Source organism: Saccostrea echinata, unplaced genomic scaffold (assembly GCF_033153115.1).
Source record: "Saccostrea echinata isolate AGI-Se365-2 ecotype Australia unplaced genomic scaffold, CSIRO_AGI_Sech_v1 ptg000064l, whole genome shotgun sequence".
NCBI lineage: Eukaryota > Metazoa > Mollusca > Bivalvia > Ostreida > Ostreidae > Saccostrea > Saccostrea echinata.
In genome coordinates this window covers 6,421,393-6,448,938 of record NW_026889813.1, presented here as the reverse complement: position 1 = coordinate 6,448,938, position 27,546 = coordinate 6,421,393, and the positions used below count along the sequence as shown (strand labels likewise).

The 27,546-nt window shown below is 33.6% G+C and overlaps 1 protein-coding gene, 1 long non-coding RNA gene and 1 pseudogene across 2 annotated transcripts; 2 read left to right on the top strand and 1 right to left on the bottom strand.

Moving 5' to 3' along the window:
• The first annotated feature begins 2,508 nt into the window (after positions 1 to 2,508).
• On the top strand, positions 2,509 to 5,233 carry LOC133175639 (uncharacterized; annotated as a pseudogene).
• An 8,640-nt stretch (positions 5,234 to 13,873) lies between these two features.
• LOC133175841 (uncharacterized) lies at positions 13,874 to 14,675 on the top strand. The gene is made up of 3 exons (XR_009719331.1): positions 13,874 to 13,929; positions 14,229 to 14,313; positions 14,395 to 14,675. It is a non-coding gene; the product is annotated as an uncharacterized LOC133175841 (long non-coding RNA).
• Positions 14,676 to 23,002: 8,327 nt separating this feature from the next.
• LOC133175946 (lectin BRA-3-like) lies at positions 23,003 to 27,331 on the bottom strand. Its single transcript, XM_061311102.1, has 5 exons — positions 27,180 to 27,331; positions 26,381 to 26,460; positions 26,180 to 26,264; positions 23,389 to 23,598; positions 23,003 to 23,068 (listed from the first exon to the last, which is right to left on the bottom strand). Exons 1-5 carry the CDS (start codon positions 27,274 to 27,276, stop codon positions 23,058 to 23,060), a joined length of 483 nt encoding a protein of 160 aa, XP_061167086.1. The 5' UTR covers positions 27,277 to 27,331; the 3' UTR covers positions 23,003 to 23,057.
• Between the last annotated feature and the right edge of the window lie 215 nt (positions 27,332 to 27,546).

Here is a 27,546-nt window from a genome sequence, read left to right as displayed (position 1 = left end):
CTATTGTTTCTTCTTTTTCATACATATTTTCAAGCATAATTAAAATCACTGACAATGTAAATGTTATTTTCTTATCCACACAGTATAATGCTCCTGAAGATCCATTATTCAAATTCTTTTATAGCAAAATTTATTTACTTATTTATTCATTTTGCAAAAAATTTGTGCCCCAATCCTACGTTTAATTGTGTGTTAATTTAGTATAGAATTATTTATATAGCGGCTGTTTGTCCCATCCCCTCCTCATTTGTTGTCGTAGTAGCTTCAAATATCCCATGTTATCAGTATTAATATCCGAACAAAGTTGGGGTCTCTTTTTCAGGTTGAACTTTTCACGGTTGCTTTTTATTCGGATTTTTTTTTTTTTTGCTTGTCAATTATCTCTGCCCCCCCCCCCCCCAACAATCATTTGGAAATCGACGCTACACCTGAGCCTGTGTTATCTTGTATATCAATATGATAAACTAGGGAATAAAATGGCTCAATACATTTTATAAGTTGTTATTCAAAATAAAGAACCACTTATAATATAAAGAACACGTATCTCTCCCCCCCCCCCCCTCTGAATAAAATTGCTAATTGAAAGTGCGCCATACTTTATTTACAATACTAGCGTACTCCAAAACTGACGCCATTATTTAACGTCAACGTAAGAAATATGACGTCATATTTAGACCAGTACCTACGTAAAAATAAAGACCTATACTTGTGTCAAAATATAAATATCATTGTGTTTAATTACACGTAAGATATATGGTTAATAAAAGAAAATGTAAAACATCTATTAAAAACGACATTTTTGTCGGTTTGGCGTTGACACAGTAAACGACATTTATGTCGCTTTGGCGTCGAAAGGGTTAATGTGCATACAAATTTTAACCTCTTTGTTTATTTCCTGCATGCAAAAGAATAATTTTGATGTGTGAACAGTAGTGAAATGTAAAAGACCACATGGTACCGGAAATCAGCCCTGTGCACATGCATGATATTGAAGCCTAAGCCTCAAGGTCTTAGGAGTTTTAAAATAGGGATAAAAGATAAACTTGAGATATCAGAATTATATTGAATTGGTTGTAAGAAGAGGTTCAATGTCTCAATCAGAGTGATATATTATAATGAATACAGTCTTGGAAAGTCAGTGCCATTTTAAAACAAATGTGAAAAAAAAAAAATCAAAACCGAATTATAATGTGAGAGATCTAGGCTATTGATTTTACCTAAATAATTAAAGTCAAGCTACATTTATATGTTTGTACAGAACTTAGGTAAATAAAATAAAATAAAAAATAAAAGAATAAAAAAAAATTGTTAAGGTCAGTAATGAAAATGTTTTGTTTTGTAATTGATTCCTTTCGACGATTCCTTTCGACCAGTTAAAATTATACTTTCATTTTTTTTTTCGCAGGGGGGGGGGGGGGTTGCATAGAAATACAAATTGTCTGAATCATATTTAAAGTTATCATTTTTATTAAGTTTATCATTTCTCTAGACTAAGAAAAATGTAGATTGAACCTTTTAGCAGTAAAATTGATCATAGTAAATCTGTGTAGCTGTATTTTATTAATAATGAAAACACAAATAAATTTCTGACAAGCCCCCCCCCCTCACTCCCACCCCTTTCTACCAAAAGAAAAAAAATCATAAAATTAAACACAAAAAATTTATACTCGGGAATGGGGGCGGGTTGGGGTTAATCACTTATGAATGAACCGCTTTCTTTCATATTTATATATAACGCTTCTTAATGTTTTACAAGGGATCCGTGTTTTTCTTACAAATGACTCTTACCAATTTATGTGTTGTAAGTGCTTTTACATTTTTCCTGGAACGGATGGAGTAAGTCCTGGTCATTGGTTACTTTATCATGTTCATTTTAAAAAATGAAAACCGTAGGAAGAAGGCAGGGACAGATTATTTTTAATATTTTCAAGGACTCAAGTTTAGAAATTATGTTTACAATACAAACCAAAAGGTGTACGATTCTATCAAGCTTACCAACCAACTGAAACTTAGCAACCGACATAAATTCGAGAAAACACAAAATCAGATTATCCGAGCAGGTCCAGCAGATTTTTACAACAGATTATTATTGATTAAATTTTGGAAATAGCAGATCTATTACGTAAATCCAGGCATATTTGGGTTAAAATATTTATCATCAATGTCTCTTAATTTTCAAGTTTTTAAGAATAATACATAATAGATTTTTACTGTATTGCAAAATAAAATGGATTTAGGCTTTTTCTGCTAACTTCTCTGAAAAAAAAGTCACAGGAAAACACATTTTGACTGTCACTGGAAAAGTGCGGAGTGTTGAATAGGGTCTAAAAATGTACATTTTAGAACAAGGACTTAGTCTACCAAAACATCAAAAGAGTGGTTTTACATGCACGTAGCACAATTCTCTACGTACAAGTCACTCAATATGGTACGTGTATAGGCTTTCAATATTTTGAGTTGGCTACTTTTTTTCAATAAATGAAACCATTCTCATAGCATTTTAACATTATGCATCAAGCAAAAGGTGAGAATGTAATACCAAAAATCAATAGGGGTCTTCCTTAGGCGACAGGGAGTTGTTATATAAACTTTCATTGCAAAGGCTCAAAGGCTTCACGAGACATCGCGCAGAAACGAAAGTGTTGCAGAAAGACAGACTGACAGACGGATGGACGTCAGACAGACCTAAATAAATATCCCCCACTTTAAGTGAAAGCAGGGGACAAAAAGGCAAATTTTATATACCATTGTGTCCTTGAACTTTGACCTTCTGTCCGTATTTACCCATTCATGTGATGCTAGTTACATGTATTGTCCACCAGAACTGTAATTTTGTTTATTCATAATTATGTTGTTTAAAACACAAGTATTAGTTATGGCATTGAAAAAATGTGCTTAGTTTCCTTACTTTTCCATCTAAATCGAGCCATTTTGATATTGACCTTTGACCTTTTGTTATGAAAATTGATTTTTTTTTCTTTGTGCTTGCTATTGTGCACAACATGTACAAATTTGGTTTTAATCCATTTTAAAATAGTCAGGTATTTATATGGAAACTGATAGTAGATACCTATTGCCCTTGTCTGGAATTCTTAAAAAAAAGCATTAGTTTGTAACCATGGTAACATGAAAACAAGATATGAATACCAAGTGGTTCTTTTCAGTTTATATTACAACTATATATGAACTTTCAAACCAATGTATTTATTTTTTCCAATATGTCCGCAAAAATTTGTACCAGGCTTTTCAAAAGAGCCTAAAAGCTACAATCAATTTTTCCTTAGAAAAATCATACTTAAAAAGGGGGGATATTTTTTCTATGAGGTTAAGTTACTCAAATACTAGAAATTATCTAAAGAACTATAAAAATGATGTATTTTGACAAAAGATAAAGTCATGTAAATATCTTGTTGTATTAAAGACTTTTAATTAGTCAAAAATGGTCATTTTTCATCAAAATTTAGCAATTTTTAGGCCATGAAAAATGTATGTTGGTTGCCATGGTAACCATTGACCATAGCAACCATTTTGAATGTTTGGTGTATTTCTTGAGACAAGGTTCTTTGAGTTCCAACATACTGCATACAAACTGCGTCAAATTTTACGATATGACGTCACATTGACAAGTGCATTGCGATCAGTAAATTGTTTATATATTGCTGTGTGGGATTTAACCAACGACAAAAATACATGCAATAATAAGTATTGATGTAGTTTAAAGCATAGACCTGAAGCTTTAGGTCTATGTTAGAAGCTATCCAACAGTTTAAAATAGCGTATCATTTCATTTTCTGGTAATTTGAAGAACATGTATTTAAAAATTAGGCCCCGCCTCCTTATTGCAGCCTTAACTGTGCTGCGTTGTCGAACATCCTCATATTGTTTTTGACTCTTTTTTTCTCAACCTGCTTGTTAATGAAATATATATATTTATGACAGGTTGAAAAAAATCTAAAATAAGAAATCGTATATACTATTCCTTTTCAAACACGTTTTTCTATTTTACTTGAGTAAGTAGAAATACCTGTGACAAGTCTTGTAATGATAATAAAGGTAAAGCGTTCTTTTTGATTTGCCATTCGGGCTCAAGACTGCGTGCTTTTCTGTCACTATTACATGTAAGTTATGTCCGACAACGAAAGTATCCTCCTTGATACCGGCAAGGATACCAGCAACGACATTAAAGGCGGCGACATTGCAAATACTTTTAATTTGTTTAAAACTTATTTGGATTCTTCTCTGAGTGCTTTTAAAAGCGATATTCTTGAATGACAGGAGTTGCGAGAAATTGAACTTCAAAAGAAACTTTAAAAAGACATTGCCTCCTCTTTGAAATCTCCAGGGAACAAAATTCAATTTGAGTTCAACGAAGAAATCATTTCCGCTATTGAAGAAGTGCAGGAAAAAGTCAAATCTTTAAGCAAAGACTCCTACAAGTTGTGTGACGATATAATTACAAAAATCAACAAGAGAAACAAACTTATTAGAATTGCCGACAACTCCCCTGCAGGTTGGGCAACAGTACACTATCATGAAACAAACGACGTCGCCTCAGACTCTGATGACTATAAAAAGCTTCGACAGGCAGAAAAAAAGGGCATTACGGGCCATTAAGGAGAAGAGGAGGTTCCAACCCTATAAGCATACTCGTTCTGCTGGAACTTCTTTCAACGCTCCTGTCGCCGCCGGTAGTCAGCAGCAGCTTTTTCGGCAGTATGGAGACTCTAGAAGTTATTGGAAAAGGTGAAAGCGCTCCTCATACGACATCTGCTTCCACTGTAAAACAGCTGGACATTGGAGGAAAAACTGCCCACTATTTAATTCCGCAAGTCAATCAAGCGCAAGCTCTGTCACCTCCAGTAAATGATAAGTATGAATTTTCTGGTTTTGAATTTTGGCAGATAAGTGATAAGAGCGAAAAACTGCATTTGTTTAAAGAACAGCAAATTTATTTAAGAAATTTAGACAATTTACAATATTCTAAACATGTTAAGCATAGGCTTAGAAATTCTGTAGAATTCTGGAAGAGTATTCAGGCTCAAGAATTTATTATCAGTACAAATGAAAGTGGTTACGTCATTCCATTTATCAACGCCCCAACAGATGTGTACTTAAATAATAACCGATCTGCATGTAATCATGAAGAGTTTGTTTCAGGGGCTGTGTCAGAACTCTTAGAATATGGTTGTGTGCGTAGAGTACCATTCAAACCTATTCTTGTAAACCCATTGAGCGTGGCGAAAATAGCTCTGGTATAAAGAGGTTAATATTGGATTTGAGTGTTTTAAATATGTTTGTCAGAAAAGATAAGATCAAGTTTGAGGACTGGAAAGTAGCTGTTTAATACTTTGAAAGGGGTTGTAACATGTTTAAATTCGATCTCAAATCAGGTTATCACCACATAGATATTTGTATAGCTCAACAGTCATTTTTGCTGGAAATGGGATTTTTATGTGTTCACCGTTTTGCCTTTCGGCCTCAGTTCAGCACCTTACATTTTTACAAAATGTCTTAGGCCATTGATAAAGTTTTGGAGACAATCAGGCATTAATATTGTCTTGTATTTGGATGACGGTATAGGAATATCGTCTTCTCGTGAATTTTGTAGTAAGCATAGCGCTTTTGTTAAAGATTCTTTAAAACAAGCTGGGTTTTTAGTGAATGAAGAAAAGTCCGTCTTAAACCTATTCAGAAGTTAGAGTAGTTAGGTCTGGTGTGGAATTCTTCTGAACATTGTTTAAGTATTCCAGATAGAAGGGTTCGGGACTGTTTAGACACTTTGTCAAAATTTTTTGATGAGTTACCAAAATTTACATCAAGACAGTTAGCACAGTTTACGGGAAAAATAATTTCCATGGGTCCAGTTATGGGGAATGTTAGCAGGCTTATGACTCGTTAATGTTACATGCTTATAGAGTCAAGAAGTTCTTGGGATAGAATTTTAAAATTTGAGAGTCCACATGCATTTTTAAAAGAGTTGGTATTTTGGTCTTCTCATTTAAATAATTTAAGTAATCGTGTTCTAAAGTCTTATTCTAAGACGAATGCAATCGTTTGTTCAGATGCTAGTTCAGTGGCAACGGGTGCCATTTGTTCTTTAGAAAATGAAGATCAATATTTTCATTCAAATTTTTCAGAATTAGAGTGAGCAGAAAGTTCCACATGGAGAGAACTTAAGGCTAATCAAGAGGCTTTGTTTTGTTTTAAAGACCAGTTGAGTGGAAAATCAATAAAGATACTCACAGATAGTCAAAACTGTGTAAAAATCGTGAATTGTGGTAGTACGAAAAAGGCTTTACAAGATATGTCATTTTCTATTTTTGTGTTATGTTTACAAAAGCAGATTTCTATTTATTACATGGATTCCAAGATCTTTGAATGAAAAGGCTGATTTTTAGTAAGCTTGTTAATTATGACCATTGGTTCTTTTCTTCAGAATTTTTCAATTTTTCAGATTTTTTTTATGAATGAAATGTGGGGCCCTTATAATATTGATAGATTTGCTAATTTCAAAAAATACTAGAGTACCAAGATTTAATTCATTATTTTGGAATCCTGGTATAGAGGCAGTGGACTGTTTTTCTCAAGACTGGGGTTCAGATAACAACTGGGTTGTGCCGCCAGTGCATTTAATCAGGAGAGCAATAAAACATATCATATATTGTAGAGCAAATAGTACATTGATTGTTCCTAGATAGCCATCTGCGTCATTTTGGACAATGATTTTTGATGAGAAATTGGAATACAAGAATTATATCAATAAGGTCATTGAATTTAGAGATGCTTCAATGATTTTGCATAAGGGTTCTTCAAATAGTTGCATTTTCGGTACTGAGAAATTTCATGGATCTTTGCTAGCTGTGAGGATATGCTTTTAAGATAGAAAGACATGGTCCTAACTCAATTGTGTTAGTGACAGGGTCAGATGTATGAGAATATGATAAATGTGTATTGAATACGTACATGCAGCATTTTTAAATATTTTGATTATGAACATGAATGGTTGTGTGACACTGAATGAATTTAGTTATTAGTGACATGGTCCTAGTATGTTGTATACTGAGAGACGTGGTCGAATTAAAGTAAAGCAGTAACGTACATAATAGCATGGTCCTAGTATATAAGGTTGTATACTGAGAGACAAGGCTAGAAAATATTTGGGAGACATGGTCCTCACTCATGAGTGACAAGGTCTTTTATTGATTTTAAAACTACAAATGGAAAAATTATTAATAATTTCTTTTTCCGAATTCTAATTTTTTCAGATGTGTTTCAAACAGGACGATGGCGCTCTTTCCAGGCATCAAAAGAAGATCTTGACGACTTGAAATTATTTTGTTAAAAATCTAAATCTGAGAATACGTCACGTAAATATAAATACGAATTTAACCGACGGATTAAGTGGTGCAGTTCTCAAAGTCCTCCTGTTCAACAATTTCCTGCTTTCGATTTGCATGTTTCATTGTATTTGTTTGAGGAGCACGATTCCATGTCTAAAGTTAATGAAGCGTTTTACGCCATTTCTTGGGCGCACGATTTGTCAGGTTTTAAAAATCTATGCCATTCTTCACTAGTGATTTCAGTTAAGGAAGGAGCCCACACATGTACAGCTAAACCAGTATCTAAAAAAAGAACCAATTTTTCAGGAAATGTTGCAGAAGAAGGTTCGGAATTTCAAATAACAACTTACCCGATGTGAGAATTGCTTGCATGTGTCTTCTGAGTTTTGCAGCCTTTTTACGATTTTCTGAATTAGTGAACTTAAGTCGTTCTGATATCGTTTTTCACGATGAAAATGTCACTTTGTATGTTGCCAAGAGTAAGACAGATAAATATAAACAAGGCAGTCATGTGAATATTTCAAAAATGGGAAAATGTACATGTCCTTTTGAAATGTTAAAATTGTATTTACAAAAGGCTGGTATACGTTCAGAGTCTGATTGTTATATTTTAGAGCCATTACATTTTGTAAAAAGAATAACAGTTTTAGATTCAAAAATCCAGGTCCTTTGTCTTATACTAGAGCAGGGATTGTTGTTGAATGCTCTTGAATCTCTTGGAATTGAGAAATCTAAATTTGGTTTGCATGGCCTTAGGTCTGGAGGGACTAGTGCTGCAGCTAACGCTTGAGTTAATGATAGACTTTTCAAAAAACATGGAAGGTGGCGTTCAGAAAATTCAAAAGGTGGATACGTTAAAGAAAACGTGCAGTCTTTACTTTCTGTCTCTAAGTCTTTGGGTATTTAATTATGTATATTGAATTAATTCTGATTTTTTTTTTCCGACATCTTTTATTGATATTTCGAAATGCGCAGGTCTTGGAGCTGCTACCCATAATATTGGTGTTTTGTTTTGAATTTTGAATGAGGATATAAATAATTTATGTTCGGTTGAGACTGGTCGAATTAGAAAATAACATACATTCATACTCAATTACTTGTTTTAGTTTTTAGCATTTTTTGCCAGGGTCTTAGAGCCTTGCTTCTTAAAAATGTTTATAGGTACTTATAAGTTGTTTGTGGTAGTTATATATCCCTATGGAACATGTATTTATTATTTACTTTTTTACATCAAAAACACATGGAATATTAGAAGACACAGAATCACATGCGTAGTAGAGGTAGGAATCATTCTTATAATACCCTTGCATATTGTAACTGTCTTGTTTTCTTGTCAGTCAATTATGCTAAAAAGTTACATTTTCAGTAATAAATTATAGTACATTCGGAAAAGTCTTATCACAGATAATGCACATGTGACTTATGAAATCCCTATGTACTTTCATTTAAAAGTTATGACCAAAGTTTTATAAAAGTTCTAGTGACAGAGAGACTGAAAGACTGACGGATAGACATACAGACGAATCGAATTTATATTTTAATGACCCTGCACTTCAGCGAAAGCGGAGGACAAATATAAAATTTTCAGTTATTGAAGTGAACTCGTTATATTCAAGTGAGCTCGAAATAAAAGACACTACAGAGTCTGCAAAATCTGTTTCTTATTTAGATGTTTAACCACCAATAGACGATAAGTGGCATCTGACAATTAAACTGTATGACAAAAGAAAGCACTTCAACTTTTCTATCGTCAACTTTTGTGATTTATAAAGTACTATTATATTCTTACCAGACTGGTCAGGCTATTCGTTTGTGATCGGGAGGCCCGGGTTCGATTCTCGTTCACAGCGCCGTGTCAAACCTAACACGTCGACGTAAACCAAGAGCCCGGCAAAGTGAAAGTAACGGGTCTTTCGGATCGAATGAGTCCGTAAAAGGCGGGGTACCGTGTAACGGTAGGCAATGGCAAGATAAGAACCCTCACTGCTCAATGACCCTGAGTGGCAAATTAAGGCCTAAATTTGCATAAATTTTGCTGTCATCACCTTAAAGTTTGACCTTTTTTTTCATTAAACTCCAATCGTCAGTCTGTCAGCCTGTCAAAAAAACTTCAATCTTGGTTTGAATGAGAAAAGAGAGAGCTTTCATATTTTACAGGTACATTACCTGGGACAAGAACTTTTAGAATACACTTTTTTTAATATGATTGGCTAATACCCGCACGACTGTATTGGAGTAGTTTTCCGATAAAATGCTTTAGAAAATAAAGTATATATCTTTAATACAACAGTATTACCTAATACAATTAAGCTTGTTTGGAATGGGGCACCATAAGGAAGTGGGGGAGCGAACCGTTTGGGAACATCTGAAACAGTTTCCGTTACAATTAACACTAGTTTAAAGTTGGTTTATATCCAAATATTTATTTTAATAAATTTTGTTTTCATATGAATATAGTTTGATGTTTTCTTTGCTGTTTATGAAGTGAGCTTAGATTAAAAAATTATTATGGCTCATATTAGCAACTTGTCATTTCTCTACAAACTCTGGATGTTCGTTCATGTTTATCACAAACCGTTTTGCGTGTACAGATTTTGGTTTTGTTTGTTTTGATTGTGTAAAGTCCCTTCCCTTCGAAAAAGTTTCACTCATATTGATATGCCACCATTTGCTAGTGAAAGATAATTTATTTAGACCTGTACTCAGCACGTACGGACTTAAAGCGTGAGGGATCTTATTTCGAGCTAGCATTTACATGACTACTGTGACACGGGACATCGGTTTGCAAAGTCTCATCAGTGTATTCGAATCCGCGACGTATATGTAGTGATTGTTTAAACTGACTGTCTCACGTGCAATCTGATTAAGGCTTGTTGCTTGCGTGCAGCATGTTGCTAGGATTTGCAATGTGTGATAGGAGTAAACAGCGTGCTACATTTCAGAATCTGTGCATATTTGCACCCCTTTCAAAAATCAATAATATCGTAGCACGACTGATCCCATAATATTTACATTTCCAATGTCTTTGTCCGAGATAAAATTACAAATTGTAAAAATACTTTATTTCTACATAAATCAACTGGTTCATCGATAGGCGCGGTTAAAAAAAATCACGTGCGGGGCGGGACAAATAGAGACAGAAGCGGGGCTATTAGCACGGGAATTTGCAGAATCAGGAGCATGTAAATATAAGGAATAACTGTCAGATTTTTTGGATTCATGACGATGATCAATCGATTGGCTTGCGTGATAATTTTATGCATAAACTCCTTCGGCGTTTATGCAAATTATCACGCAAGCCACTCGATTGATCACATCATGAATCCAAAAAATAAGACAGTTATTCCTTAAATAAACAGCATCACGCGAAGACGTCATAATTGCACCATTAGGATAATATTTGAATATATATATATATATATATATATATATATATATATATATATATATATATATATATATATATATATATATATATATATATATATATATAATCAATATTGTGCATACAAGTCAATCGCATATTTTGTTATCATTTCAACATAACTACAGAATTCTTAGTGTGATTACCCTTTCTGTTTGCCTTATATGGGTGCCTTTGTCGGCCAGTAAGAAGGTTGAATGTGATTTCGAAAATAATTAGATTTTGGTACAAAACATATCGGATATCCATTTTCAACTCTTTAGGTCCATGCAGCAGAGAATGAAACTCATAAAGGTAAATAAATTTTTTATTGTTACCTCAAAGCTTTTCTGATCATCCGTTTTCGGGCGTCTGTCCAACTGTCTTCTGTCTGTCTTGTTGTCTATCTTGCTGTCCGTCCGTCTGTAAACTTTTCACATTCTTGAAAACCATTTGATCAATTTTAACCAGAAGATGTCACAAAATATCCTTAAGTTAAAGAGATTCTAAATTGTTGAGATGAAGGGCCAACCCCCTTTCAAGGGGAAATTATCGAGAAAAAGCAAAAATTGGGTGGGGTCATTACAAATCTTCTTCTCGAGAAACTCTGGACCAGAGAAGGTGAACTTAAGCTTTCTTAGGTATAGTAAATTCTAAATGTTCAGATCAAGGCTACATGGGGTAGGGTGGGGTCACATTAGGGGATAAGATTTGAACATTGAATATCAAGGGGCAAAGTCTTTAAAACATTTTTTCACAAAAATGGACCAGGGATCATGATAACTAATAAAGTGCTTCTAACATGATGTAGATCGTACATTGTTCAGAACATGGAGGAAGGTTGGAGGCACAATAAGGGATTAAATTTTACATTAGAAAATATCCGAATATGGGAGGAGAAAAGAAGAAACGTATATGTGAGCTTCCAAACATAGGGAATTGTTCAAATCATGGCACCTGGGGCTAGGGTGGGGCCACGAATACACTATAGAGGATCAAGATTTATTTTTCGCTTCTTTTTTTTTCTTTTTGCATTGGAATATATTTAGAACAAACTATTTAAATCTTTTTCTCAAGAACAACTGAATCAGAAAAAAATCAACTTATTTTAAAGCATCCTGACATAATATAGATTCTATATTTTTCTTTTAAAATCTTGGAATAGAGTAGGACCACAATAGGTTTATCATGGGTCTTAATAAGAGGACATTTTCAAAATCCTCTCAAAATACACAATAGAATAATTATTGGAAACATTTCCAGATTGTTTTGATTCATTTTTTTCTTCTTCAAATTATACACCTAGGGTTAAAATTGGTTAAATCGGGATCAAATTTTACACAATACTTGTTGACAGGAACACAAATTTCTTCTCCATAGCTGCAATATGATTTTAGTTATATAGATATTGAAGCATCCACGTGTTTGGATTCAGAAATCTCTTGAAATTATTGTGGGGCAATAATCTAGTCACAATTTTTCATGGGAACATAAAGAAGAAAACTATTCTTAAGAGATCAGGACTTAAGTTACTCAGGTGAGCGCGTTGTGGTACATGGTCCTCTTGTTTATTACCAAGGTTGTTTATGCCACCATAAAAACTGATCAATCCTTCGATACTTGATAATTATTATTTTTTTCTTTTAAGTCGGTGGTATTTGAGACACAGTGCAGAAGTACTGGATGCACGTTTAATGACCGTGATTCCGCTGGAAAAATTAGATGTATAATTGACCACTTCTGAAAGAATTTAAAGATATTTGAAAGAAGACACGCTTCGTAAATTTAGCAAAGCATAAACCTGGAGATATGTATTTTTTTCCGCTTATTTTGACAATACTTGTTATGTATATTCCGAACTGACTCTAACATAAGTTCCCACACTGTCATAAACAAATCGATGTCAAAGTGGAAAGAATTATCCAATATATTATATCGTTAGGTGGTAAATGTATATTTTTCTGATTTTTTGTATTAATCTACCACTTTCCAATTTATCTTCTGCAAAGACAGTCAGGAGCTGACTTTTTTCTATTTTCCAGTGTGTCCAAAGGGATGGAGAAAGTTTAAATATCACTGTTATGAATTTTCCCAATGAGAATAAATTTGTTTGAGGCCCATGTGGGTAACTGTTTTTTTTAAATGCTATTCACAAATGATTTATACTGTTTTCTTTTGTACAACAAATTCGATATTCAATGTTCAATATTTCGTAGTAAATTCTTAGATCGAGAAAAAATATATCCTGCGGATTGCATAAAATGGATAAATAGATGTGAAGAATAGCTTCAGTTATCAGCAGACAAAATAAAGATTCTATACACAAATGTAAACATAAAATATAAAACCAGATCCTCAAATACGTTATTTTCTGCTCTCTACTTAAAAATAACAACTTGAAAATCAAAAACCAAAGAGATTTGATGTCTCTTCGGTGTCTTAAAGGGACTGAGACACAGACGATCTGCAATACATAGTTGTCGTTCGTTCCTCTCTCAGACACCTCTGCAATGGGCTCGCGTCAAGATTTTTGACGTTACGTAAAAAACATAACATTTCAAGGATTATTTCAAATTAAACTAATAGTTTTATATCTATTTAGTAAATATCTATCTTTAAGGACTATCATTAGCTCAAATATTTAATTATAATGAATTAAAACAAAGCACTATTTCTCATGCTTATCACTGTGATATACGAGAGCGAACGACAGAGGTGAATGTATGAGCCGATGGTAGAGAGTGGGACACAGATTTGAAGCTCACATTTTCTAAATAATAGCATTACTTATATGTTACTAGAGCATTTCACACCGAAATATATTAAAAGCGTGTTAAAAATATTTTTATCTGGAAATCATTTAAACTATGATTTTCGGGACGCGTTTTATTGACACATATCCTTGCACTTTCACGAAGTAAACTTTATCCATAAAATTTTGTTTTGTATTAATGAAAAATATGTAAACTATAATCCAGAAAGTTCAGAGTAGAAATGCGAGAAAGCAAAATTAAGTCACCAGTTTTGTCACTCCATTCTCAGTGATGTGTGCAGACTAAACAAATTAGACACGCCTGTAAAACGTAAACACTAACAATAACAGAGATCGTGTCATGTTTACTTACTCAGATGTCGGACGTGATGTTACGAAGAATGTCGCTGTCAACGAAGTCTTAGAATATTCAGGTAAGTTCAAATCATGTTTTGAATAAAAATAGACATTTAAAATTGCAAACAATGCAACTGTGTCCAGGACCCTTATAATCTTTTTTTTTTTTTTTAAATATTTGTACAGTAGCATAATAACTTCAGAAACTTACAACTTTAAATTGGTTAAATTGATAAAAATAACAAAAAGCTCAAACACACGTAAGGGATTGATTTCAAGAATGTAAGCATACTAGTATGAAAGTGTATTATAAAGGATAGAATTATGACGATTTTCTGTACGTGTTGTTTTTATTATCAAAATATGTTTTTTTCAGATGTTCTGTAGACAACATGGATATACTTTAGTGCAAATTGATGGCCAGAATGAGAATAAGTGGATCTCATCTCAATATAAGTCAGGTATATCTTAATTACAACGTTTCTGCATTTCACATTATTCTTTTCAAATTACTTTAATGCATCGCTCATTCTTATTTACAGATAATATATGGATAGATCGAATAGACCTAGGAAAAGAAGGTGACTGGACTGGAGATCTTTTTCAACGGGTAAGCGTAAGTTTACAAGCTGGAAAAAGGACCAGCCGACAAATGGCGGAAGACTGGAGCACTGTGCAGTGACGAATTTTATAACTTTGGGAAAATGGAATGACTGGCCTTGTTCTAAAAAGTTTTCATTTATTTGTGAAATATCCGGAAAGTAAATGAAGGAATTTTCTGTAAAGATTGGTCGGTTTCTTATTAAAGTAGTCCAGAACTCAATCCTGCACTTATTTATTTTCTTACAGTAAGTGCAGTTTTGGGTAAATAAAATTGATCTACAAGGATATCTTCATTTAATAATTATGCCCCGTAATTGAAGATTCGGGGGTATATATGTCTGTCCGTCTGTCTGTGTGTGTGTGTTAATCTGTTTGTCCCTAAAAACTTTAACCTTGCAAATCACGTTTGAATGTTTGGTGCTAGGAATCTCATACTTCACATGTGTATTCCTTGAGACAAGGATTTTCTTATAGTACCAACATATTTGACCTCTTTAACTTGACCTTAGAGTTTGACCTACTTTGACAAAAATTTACTTTTTCCTTGGCCATAACTTTTTAACTGTTTGAGCAAGGCTTTTTATATTTCACATGAATATTCCATAGGTCCAGATCTTTCTTACGATACCAACGTTTTTAAACGTGACATTTGAGTTTGACCTTCTTTTGTAAAAAAAAATTCTTGACCATAACTTTGAATTTGGGCTATTAGGACGTTCATAAATCACATGTGTATTCCTTATGATAAGAATACCTTTCTTAAAGTACCAACAGTTTTAACTCATGGTGTTCACATATGAGGTTGACCAACATAAGAAAAGACTTTAACCTTGCCTATAACTTTTGAACAGTTGCTACTAGGACTTCCATACTTTACTTATACATTCCTTTTGAGCAGCTTTCCTTTAGTACCATTATTTTTTTAAACTTCATATCACTGACCTTGGAGTATGACTACTTTTTTGAAAAACTTTAATCTTGGCAATATTTTCTGACTGATTGGTACTAATATTATTATATTTCACCTGTGTGTTCCTTGTAATAAGACCTTTCTTCGGGTATCAACATATTTTAACTCTTGACCTTGGAGTTTGACTTACATTTGAAAAACTTTAACCTTTGGCCTTGGGGTGTCATACGGAGCATCAGTATTTTACAAACACATCTTGCTTAAATTCAACCACATTGATTTTATTTTATCAAAGGAAATATTTTGTAATACTGTTCATACCTACCTCATTTAGCAGTTCCTTGTTATTTTAAGCAATGACGAAAAAATATCATTTCAGGAAATGCAATTTTCTTTAGAAACTGGTGTGCCTGAAGAAATATTCATCGAATATGTTTGTTATCTGCCACTTGCATGTATGTCAAATTAAATCAGTCTCATTCTTTTCAGGCTTTTTAATATCATAGACAGCTGCTTTTTCAATAAAAATGGAACTCGTAAATATACTTTCCTTGTCACTGGTCATTTGCAAAAGTATTTTCTTAAAAAGCATTCTGATTGTACACACAAGTACTCTGCAGTTTATCTTATAAAGATGCTTGAGTTTCTGATTGACAATATCTATGTAGTTTTTGGAGATCAGGTCTTCCAACAATCTGTTTGAATTCCCATGTGTACCGTTATTAGCAGACCTATTTTTGTATTCATATGAAGCAGAATTAATTCAAAAACTTGTACATGAGAAGAAGAAAACACTTGCTGTGGCCTTAAGCTCGACATTTCGATATATCGACGACGTATTATCAATTAACAATATTTACTTCCATTCATGTGTCGACTCGATATATCTCAGTGAGCTTGAAATAAAGATACCACAGAGTCTGATACATCTGTTTCATATTTAGATATTTTACTAGAAAAAGACCTTAATGGTAAAGTACATGTAACAACAAAGCTTTATGATAAACGTGATGACTTCAACTTTTCAATCGTCAACTTCCCTTACGTATGTAGTAATATACCCTTATCACCTGCACATGGGGTTTATGTCTCTCAGTTGATTCGATATCCAAGAACATGCTCTACGTATGAACAATTTCTAAAACGAGGCGAGCTATTAACAAACAAGTTGATGAAACAGGGATATCAAAAGTCTCTTTTGAAGTCATTATTTCGCAAGTTTTATGGTCAATACAATGATCTTTTCAGCACAAACAACATATAATTGAGTCAAATGGTGACTGACGTTTTTCATACTGATTGTTGGGCCATTATTTAGACACTAAACTGTCTACGGATTTTCCGGGTTTTTTTTTAATCATGACAAAGAGCACACGGTGGGTGTGACCGGTCGGCAGGGGATGCTCACTCCTCCATGGCACCTGATCCCACCTCTTAATTTTGTGGTCCGTGTTTGCTCTGCTCCAGATTTGTATCTTTTCATTGGACTTTCTAGATTGAATACTGTTCGTTATCTTCATATTTCATTTCTCTTTAAAAACCGGAACAAAGTCATTGTTAAAAACCCACAAAAAGCAGATATATATAAGTCATGCACACTCAAATTAATCTCCCTTTTCTCTTCAATCACTGCAACAGTAAGGATGGTGCAATTTATTCATGTCAAATTGAATTCAAAATCAACAATTATTTTCAATCCCAAACCCACCCACACCGTTAATCTTAATTCTTGTATGCAATTTTTGTTAGTCGAAACATTGATACTGGTTGTTTTATGTATTTCAGGATAAAACCATCAACGATCTTCACACCTCGTATGGCTGACACATCAGAAGCGTAGCGAGCGGCTTTTACTATATAATTTGTGAAACATGACATTTGAAACTGATCTTGACCTCTGCACCTCTCAGTGGCAAGGTCATATTGCTTGTATGTGTTGGAACTTTGACCTTGAGTCCTGCACTTCCCAGGATCAAGGTCACCTATGCATTTGTTGAACTTTGACCTTGAGTCTTGCCACTCCCAGGATCAAGGTCACCTATTTGATATGATATGTTGTTCATACTTTTTGGGGCTTGCTAGTTGTATGCAGCCCACATTTGACAGTTGTGATTTGTGTTGTGAATGTTGTTTGTATTCAATATCAGCCGTGCCCTTAATCGCCAATAAACTTCATAACAAACATTTTCTGTATTTGTTTGGAATCTCTGAGATAATCATTATTTTTACCTTTATATGTATTATGTATGTGCTGACAGTTTATGATATTATAAATGCATACTACAGTACCTGTTATGATGTTGTTCAAATCCATAATAAAATATTTTAAAATCTATAACTTGTTATTCTTTCAGAAAAAATGCTGGTTGGATATTAAATAAGTGAAGCATTGAGATGATTACAAGTTTAAGAATAGAATATTATAGTAGATATGATATGGAATATATTAAAAAATGAATACTTAGTAGGCCTATATAAATGGGAAAAAGTTTTTTTTAAAAAAAAGGTCGTGATATGCTCCACGCAAAAGTGGTGAAAGAGAATTTTGGTCCAGTGGGAGCCCTGCTAACGATACTTTCACCAAGTTTCATTCAGGGAACTGCATCGCACTTTAACATTGTTGTTCAGTTTTACATCTGAAACTGTATTAATATATTTGTTGAACATCCTCATATTGTTTTTGACTCGTTTTTTCTCAACCCACTTGTTAATGAAACATCAAACAGACATACATACCCAATGACTTGATTTAGTTATAGAATCTTTTTGTCAGGGTCTTTGAGCCCTGTTTAATTTTTCAGAAATGTGTAGTGGTACTTAGTTGTTTGTGGTAGTTATATATCCCTATGGTATTTATTGTTAACTTTTTCACATCGAAAACACATAGAATATTAGAAGACATGGAATCACATGGGTAATAGATTTTTATAAACCCTTACATATTGTAACTGTCTTGTTTTTCTTGTCGGTCAATTATGCTAAAAAATTACAATTTTTAAGTAATAAATTATAGTACATTCGCAAAGGTCTTGTCACAGATAATGCACATGTGACTTATGAAATCCCTATCTACTTTCATTCAAAAGTTATGACCAAGATTTTATTAAAGTTCTAGTCACAGAGAGACTGACAGATTGAGGGATGGACAGATCGACGAATCGGATTTATATTTTGATGTCCCTGCACTATACTGAAAGCGGAGACAAATATAAAATTTTCAGTTATTGAAGTGAACTCGTTATATACAAGTGAGCTCGATATAAAAGACACTACAGAGTCTGCATCAACAGCCTATAGACGATAATGGACATCTAACAATTAAAGCTGAACACGATTCATAAAAAGAATGTGTCCGCCATATTCGATTGGTCTCTTGCTATATCTAAGGGCCCCTATATAAAGCCGCTCATTTAGTCACTGTTCAGTGTAATCAATCGTCACTGGTGTAGACGGATGTATGCTTATACAGCACTCGGTAGCGACAAAAAATAACAGAGTACTTCTTCTTATGCAGGAAAGTAAGAAACCAATAAAACTTACAACAGTTGCACATGTCAGTGCAGTATACAAACAAACACAAATTCACGTTACTGCAATAAAATGTAAACAAAGGTAATGCAAGATAACCAGCACGAACACAGGTTGCCATTCCACGCCGATACCCGTGACAATAAAGTAGTCAGGTGTAACGAATGCAAAGAGTACACCCCAGTGCTGATATCGTAGATAGTAATATCGAAAATGGCGTATGCCTATTTACGAGTCGTGTTCAACTTGAAACTGTATAACAAAAGAAACCATCGATGTTGCCATCAATTGTCGCCCGGGAAATCAATGAAGTAAAATATCATGATTTTGTTATATTTAGACGTGCCTGTAATTCTTATATTCTTAATTTTAGTCTTGAGTCAAGGTACCAACACCAACATTTTTTGCGAAAAAAAAACTTAAGTGAATGGTCGTTTTACATTTATAGCCCTAGATTTGAATCTGTCAACATCCGTTAATTAAGCAAATTGATCTCCTTGATTGAATACAATTAAGTTCATAGTCCTGTATTTATAACTAAGAAATGACTATTATTACTTTATACATGTATAGACATACCCTTGACCTTTAGACATCAAAAGTTAAGTTAAGTTACACTCATGAGTTATGTGTGGAAAATGACCGACCAAATATTTATGCAAAATGTACTAATTATTAGTGGGAACAATTACTTGTCATGAGTTAGATCAATTATGTTCTCGGTCAAGTTTCAAACCACTTGTGTTCTTTGTGGACATTTTTTGTATATCATGTATGACTATGAATTCTTCCGATAACAATGGAATTTGTCTTGATCATCAAACCGCTTCGATTTGTTTGATAAAGGCATGCGTCTGAATGATCAAAACATTAGTGGAGAAGATTTAAGGAGTTTCTAATCGGATGAAAAGTGAACAAAAACGATACCGTTTTGTACTTTATCAAGTAACTGTTGGCTGCATAAAATATAAATTAGAAACAGACACATGTACGTATCACCTATCATCAAAAATTTGTTTGTCTTAATGAATATAAAACACAAACTGTGTAAAGAACGTATTTATTCGATAAGTAAAATTTTTATGTTCCAAAAAAGGGGACCTGTCTTTTTGTCGATAGAAAATGATAAGCAACTTTGCATATTACCTAAGAACCCTCACTGCTCAATGGCCTGGGTGCCAAATATAGGTCTAGATTTGCATCATTTTGCATCCTAGGTAAGGAAATCATTTGAAGGCATCATTTTGCAAGTTTTATGGTCCATACAATGACCTTGTCAGGAAATAAACATCATTTAGTCAATTCGCACACTTCAGCAATTTCTATCGCAATATAACATTGAAATTCTTCAGCAGCACGAGCTGTAAAAGTACTTATCTGTCGTGTACGATGTTACGTAAACACTCTTTATACCGTCAAGTAATTTAAATTTTTTGTTTGTAGTACATATACATGTCATTTGAAATTATCAATCTCATTTCAAATAAAAGCAGATGAAATGAGACTGGCATTTGCAACAAGCAATTACCATTTACCGATAAGCAATTCAAAAATACATGCCATAAACCAAACATGCATCAATATTAAGTCAATTTACGTAGCTAAGTTAAATGCAGATATTTTATGTACATAATTAGGATATGTTTTGGCCTATAGACTCTTCCAATCCAGTATCTGTATAACGATCGAAAAATTCATTCCCCTTACCCTGAATGAAAATGTTCTGACCCCTCGTTCAAAATCTAAGGACTTCTTATAATTGTAAGGAATTAATGTAATCTCTGTTGGTCTTTCGGATGGTATTTTGAAAGGTCGTAAGCATAATAAACACGTATAGTGAAAGAAAACAAATCTATCGTGAACTATGGCATGTCAAACGTTGCAATATTCGATCTTTTGCATTTGCATTGTATAATTTTCCATTTGCATTGTATAATTTTTATTTGTATTCCATAATTTTCTATTTGTATTGTATAATTTTCATTTGTATTGTATAATTTTCCATTTGCATTGTATAATTTCTTATTTGTATTGTAAAATTTCTTATTTGTATGCGATAATTTTTCATTTGTATTGCATCCGCGGATTGTTTATTTGTTTCGTTACGAAGGATTTCATTGGTCAAGTTTCAGCCCGTATCGGGTTGAAGATGTTCCGGATGCTCAAAGCAAACTGGGCTCATATGTATTTGCTTGCTTGCTTGATTGATTATTGTTTAACGCCGAGTCGGCAATATTTCAGCCATATTTCGGCGGCATATGTATTTGCGTGCATGTTAGACGGTCATTGGATTCTAAAAAGGGAGCGCTGGTAGATGGCAAATAAATAATCTGTCCTTAGGAATGCTGACTGAGAAAATAAATAAATTGACCTTGAGTGGTGGTAACTACCCCCACCCCCAAAAAACTGAGTTTTCGGGTTTGGGCGTATTTTCTTCTTTTTGTTTTTCTCCTTGTCTCTGGTCATATTGGAAATAAATATTCTCTCCTGCGAGAGAATGAAAATGAATAATCGGATTCGACACCCCCCGAGAATCAAATGGTCGTCCCTTAGCATGCACCGCAAATAGAGGAGCCGAGTTTGTGTTTGTAGAGAGTGCGCGATCGGAATTGTGGGAAGGGTACCAGACTAAGTTTGTGATGGGCACCTGAGACCTTTATAAATACAGACTAAATTTTATGACCAATGACATCCTTCGTAACGAAATAAATAAACAATCCTCGGATACAATACAAATGAAAAATTATCGCATACAAATAAGAAATTAATATACAATACAAATAAGAAATTATACAATGCAAATGGAAAATATAGAATACAAATGAAAAATTATACAATACAAATGATTTTTTTTTACAACACAAATGGAAAATATAGAATACAAATAAACATTATACAATCCAAATGGAAAATTATAAAATCCAAATGGAAAATTATAGAATACAAATAAAAATTATACAATACAAATTGAAAATTATACAATACAAATGAAAAATTATACAATACAAATGAAAAATTATACAATACAAATAAAAATTATACAATACAAATGGAAAGTTATACAATACAAATGGAAAAGATCGAATATTGCAACGTTTGACATGCCATAGTGAACTACACCCAGCTTGAACCATGTAAACTTCTCTTGCACATTTTTGTGTGGACATGCGCCGCATTTTACTCAATTTCTTATTTGTTTTTCGTAAACAACTAAAAGTAGACAACACATGAGAACCCAAAAAAAAAAATTAATTAATTAATTAATTAATTAATTAAAAATTCACCCGAAAAACATATGGAACTCGCACTTCATGCTTTCAACAAAAAGGTCACGGTACAGTAATCACACATTCTATTGCAATTTTTTTTGTCTTGTCGGGTAAGCATTGTAAATTGTAAGCCACTTATAAATTGATGTAAGGGTTTTGAATTTTTTTAAATAAAAAAGGTGAGGAAATTTTGACAAGTGTATAGACCATAGTTAAATGCTTCATACATATATTACGCATACATGTGAGTGGCGTATAAAGAATTTAAACATAGGGCATTCATCACTTTGTTTCAGCTGCAGAAAACATAACCAAAAAAAAATGTTTAAGTCTTACTGAATGAAAAAAGTGGACAACTATGGTATTTCAATTTTGATATGCAAAGCATATATCTCTATGTGATATGCTTCAGGTCATGCACAAAGGAACCTTCTCAAAGTTAAAAATGCTTCTTCAATGATGATGTTGTTTTAACAACCAGAAAAAATCCCTTTACAATTACCATACAATCTAAATCTGGAATAATTATTGATCTATCTCTTACCTATTTCCAAAAGTGGGGAAGAAATGGTGTTTATTAAACTGTTCGATGAAAACAATAATTGGTTTTAAATTAATTTCGTATTTTTTTTCAGAATGATTATCTATGTTAATATTCAAGGATAAAACAAGCTGTTATCACCTTTAACCATCTGAATAATAAAGAATGAATCTATCTCAGGAATTGTAGACAAGATATTTGAAACGTACTCAAAACTTCTCAAAACAATACGAACGGATTTATATATAAGTTCAACTGCTAAAGATAAACTGTTTTGAATAACAAGCAAATAAATAGCATTTCTTCAGTATGATTTATTTGAAAAACTGTCTGGCTTTTCTGCTTACACAGTCATCACGCATTTCCTACAAAACATAAAAATAAGAAATAGATTATTTATTTTGATGCACATGTAATATATTAAATAAGCTAATCATAAATAGTAAACATTTTATTTTCTTATTAAAATATTATCATATTGTGATACTAAATATTGATAAATATAACTGAAAATTTGATACTGAATCAGATTTATACATTTGGCAAATCAGAAAAATTAATTTTACCCTTTTTTCGAAGTATATTGTTGGTCACTACTTATGCGGAAAAGCAACAATGAAAGAATGAGTAGTACTTCTTAAAGCAATATTTATGTAAAAGATTTTTTTACTTTAAATGTTCATACCCAATGATTCGCAAATAAATGGACGGTTTTTGAAGCAATTGTCATCATCCCACATTCCTGGACCTCCATAGTTGATTGTTGCGCAGTTTTGGGATCCACGCCAGTTATTAGGGTTTCCTGCCGACCAATTATTGAGCGTGGGTTGACAAGTGGAAAAAGATCTCCAAACTCCCTCGTTTCCAATGTCTGTTGCATCAATCCATATAGAGTCTGTCAACCAAATTTTATAATAAATAATAATTTGATCTATTTCTGAAGAAATTTTAATTACTACGAGGGGTTATTAAAAAATTCGTGGACTGATGCGATAAAATTAATACTATGTAGTCTGTGCTTACAAAATTTATGAAAAACATAAATCAACAAATGTTTAATTTTAACTTGATACGTTGATAATTTGCCAAATTATTCTAAAATTAAACAAGAGGCCCATGGGCCACATCGCTCACCTGAGTAACTTGGCCATGCTGTTTATTACCAGACTCCCCCTTGTAATACCTATTGTGGCCCCACCCTCCCCCCAGGGGCCATGATTTGAACAATTTAGAATCTACACTACCCCAGGATGCTTCCACATAAGTTTCAGTTTTTCTGGTCCAGTGGTTCTTGAGAAGATTTTTAAAGATTTTTCCTATATATTTCAATGTAAAACTTGGGATTCCCCCTATTGTGGCCCCGCCCTATCCCCTGGGTCATGATTTGAACAATTTAGAGTGTACACTACTTGAGGATGCTTCCACATAAGTTTCAGCTTTTCTGGTCCAGTGGTTCTTAAGAAGAAGATTTTTAAAGATTTTTCCTATATATTTCAATGTAAAACTTGGATTCCCTATTGTGGCCCGCCCTACCCCCGGGGGTCATGATTTGAACAATTTAGAATCTACACTACCCCAGGATGCTTCCACATAAGTTTCAGCTTTTCTGGCCCAGTGGTTCTTGAGAAGAAGATTTTTAAAGATTTTTCCTATATATTTCAATGTAAAACTTGGATTCCCTATTGTGGCCCGCCCTACCCCCGGGGGTCATGATTTGAACAATTTAGAATCTACACTACCCCAGGATGCTTCCACATAAGTTTCAGCTTTTCTGGCCCAGTGGTTCTTGAGAAGAAGATTTTTAAAGATTTTTCCTATATATTTCAATGTAAAACTTGGATTTCCTATTGTGGCCCCGCCCTACCCCCGGGGGTCATGATTTGAACAATTTAGAATCTACACTACCCCAGGATGCGTCCACATAAGTTTCAGCTTTTCTGGCCCAGTGGTTCTTGAGAAGAAGATTTTTAAAGATTTTTCCTATATATTTCAATGTAAAACTTGGATTCCCTATTGTGGCCCCACCCTACCCCCGGGGGTCATGATTTTTACAATTTAGAATCTACACTATCCCAGGATGCTTCCACATAAGTTTCAGCTTTTCTGGCCCAGTGGTTCTTGAGAAGAAGATTTTTAAAGATTTTTCCTATATATTTCTATGTAAAACATTGATTCCACATTGTGGCCCCGCCCTACCCCTGGGGGTCATGATTTGAACAATTTAGAATCTACACTATCCCAGGATGCTTCCATATAAGTTTCAGCTTTACTGGCCCTGTGGTTCTTGAGAAGAAGATTTTTTAATGAACCACCCTATTTTTGTCTTCTCTTGATTATCTCCCCTTGTGAGGGGACTTGGCCCTTCATTTTAACAATTTAAATTCCCCTTCACCCAAGGATGCTTTGTACCAAGTTTGGTCAAAATTGGCCCAGTGGTTCTTGAGAAGAAGTCAAAAATGTGAAAAGTTTACAGACGGACGGACAGACAGACGGACAGACGGACAGACGGACGGACGGACGACGGACAAAATGTGATCAGAAAAGCTCACTTGAGCCTTCGGCTCAGGTGAGCTAAAAAGACATTATATGATCACCCGGCACTGTCGCCGTTTAGTTTCATGACGTCTGACAACGTCATTGTTTCTCAATGTCCACTCGTCTACCTTATACACTTATCTTGATGTGATTACCTGGAGTTAAGTAAGGACTTAAGTCCGTCTTGTTTATGTGACTTTACAATGTCATGAACAGCTGCTTTCAATGGATATAATATTGTAAATGTATCTATACATAAGGAAAGATCCTCACTTGACTGATTTTTGACACCCTCACTACAAATTGACTTTAACTGTGCATCTTTCATCTCTCTGAATCTTTTTGGCTATTTAAAACGAGTACTCTGGATGTGTTTTATTTTTAGTAGCCCGTTTAAACATTCCCTAGGTCTATACCAGTTTTTCCAGGTGCGAAACTTTAAAGAATGTTGGAAACAGAAACCCCTCCCCCTTTTTGACGTCATTTTTGAACCCTTAATTGTTTGTACACTCCATATAAATTTACGATAAAATTTCATAGAATTTACAGAATGGGGTAAAAATTGCAAATTTTACGGAACAATTGTGTTGTACCACATGCCTGGATTAACCGGATTTTTTGACGACAAATGCTCATATTAAAAGAGTTTTTCTCAGTTACACTCAGGTAGAAAAAAACGTCATATTTGAGGTTGCGCCGCTTGGACATACCATTGCTTACAAAAACAATAACAATTTATTAAAAAATAAAACTTATGATTTTATGGTTTATTCTATCGATAGAAAGATGATGCTAACTAATGTATTAAAATTCATTGATATACCTAAAGCGGTTTTAATTTTATGGCGCTAGTCCACGAACTTTTTGATAACCCCTCGTATAACCAAGAGCAGCCAAAGAAAACATTACATGTAGTTGAAACTAGATTTATATTTTCTTACTTTGTGTAAATTGTGTTGCGATCCATGCGTTTTCTTCAAAATTTTCGATATTCACTAAAGTTCCACCAAGTTCATTACAATACATCTGAAATATATAATATAAACAATACGAAATCCTCATACCTTATTACTTTGAAACAAATTTTGATACATTTCCATTACTAAGCAAAAGTTTCTTTTTTTCAATAGTAGAACACAAACCTGTCCTTGAAACCAATTGACGTTCTGGTCAAAAAATGCATAACAATGGTTTTGATATTTTTTCCACCCCGCTTTGCAGCCTACAAAAACCATAAATGCACAAAATGAAAAAAATATAATTGATTTAAGAGCTGAATAAAAAAAAATACAATATGAAGTGAAAATTGTTTTGAAACTTCACATCTGCATTTGCCATCTGACTGTTTTTTAATGTCCATGTCATGGTATAAAGCGTTATGTCATAATAAAAAATAGTTCTTATTATCATTCATAGTCTTCAGAATCATACCTGGATACAAGAAGCAATGTATTTAGAGATTCCTATGCCAAAACATTGCTTTAAAAATTAGATGTCTTAACGAAGTACATATATATAACTTACCATTTTGTTATACTTATTGTTAACTTATTAAATATTTTTTCCTCAAAAAGGCATAAGGTTTTAATATTTTTCCGCCGAATGAGTTTTTCATACAAATTGTTAGGCCATTATTTACACACTGAATTGTCTAAAAAAAATTGTTTGCCCAATCATGACAGGGGATGCTTTCTCATCTATGACATCTGATCCCACCTCTGGTGTTCTAAGATGTCCGTGTTTGCTCTGCTGTAACTTTGTATTGTTTAATGGACGTTTCAGCTTGATTACTATTCGTTATCTCCATATTTTATCCCATACCTTTATTTCCTTTCTGAGTATACACATATAAATAATTTGTTTATCATATAGTAATGCTTAGTAGGCACGGTGAGATAATGAGAATAAGATGAGAGGAACCAAACATTAATAAAGTATTACCTGAAGACGACTCTCTTATCGTCAAGCGAGTGCCTAGGGCCTCCGCAGCAGTTGCTAAAATGCAAAGCAACAAAACCAAAGGAATTGAGAAATTCATCACCTTGAATTTATTCAAACTCGACACCACTCACTGTCTCTGTATTATAGACTCAAACGTGCGAACATGCAAACAAGTTATAACACAGGCATGTATACCATGCATCTCCTCAGCTTTTTGTGCATTTCATTGGTCAGAAAAAGAGGTTCTATAGCCATCTAATTAGAGACATTATAGCTATTTATGGGAAAAAAATAAAAGTGCATTCGCACAAAAATTGAGAAAATGGGAAATGTAAATTATAGGTTGAAAAATGCACCTTGTATTTAT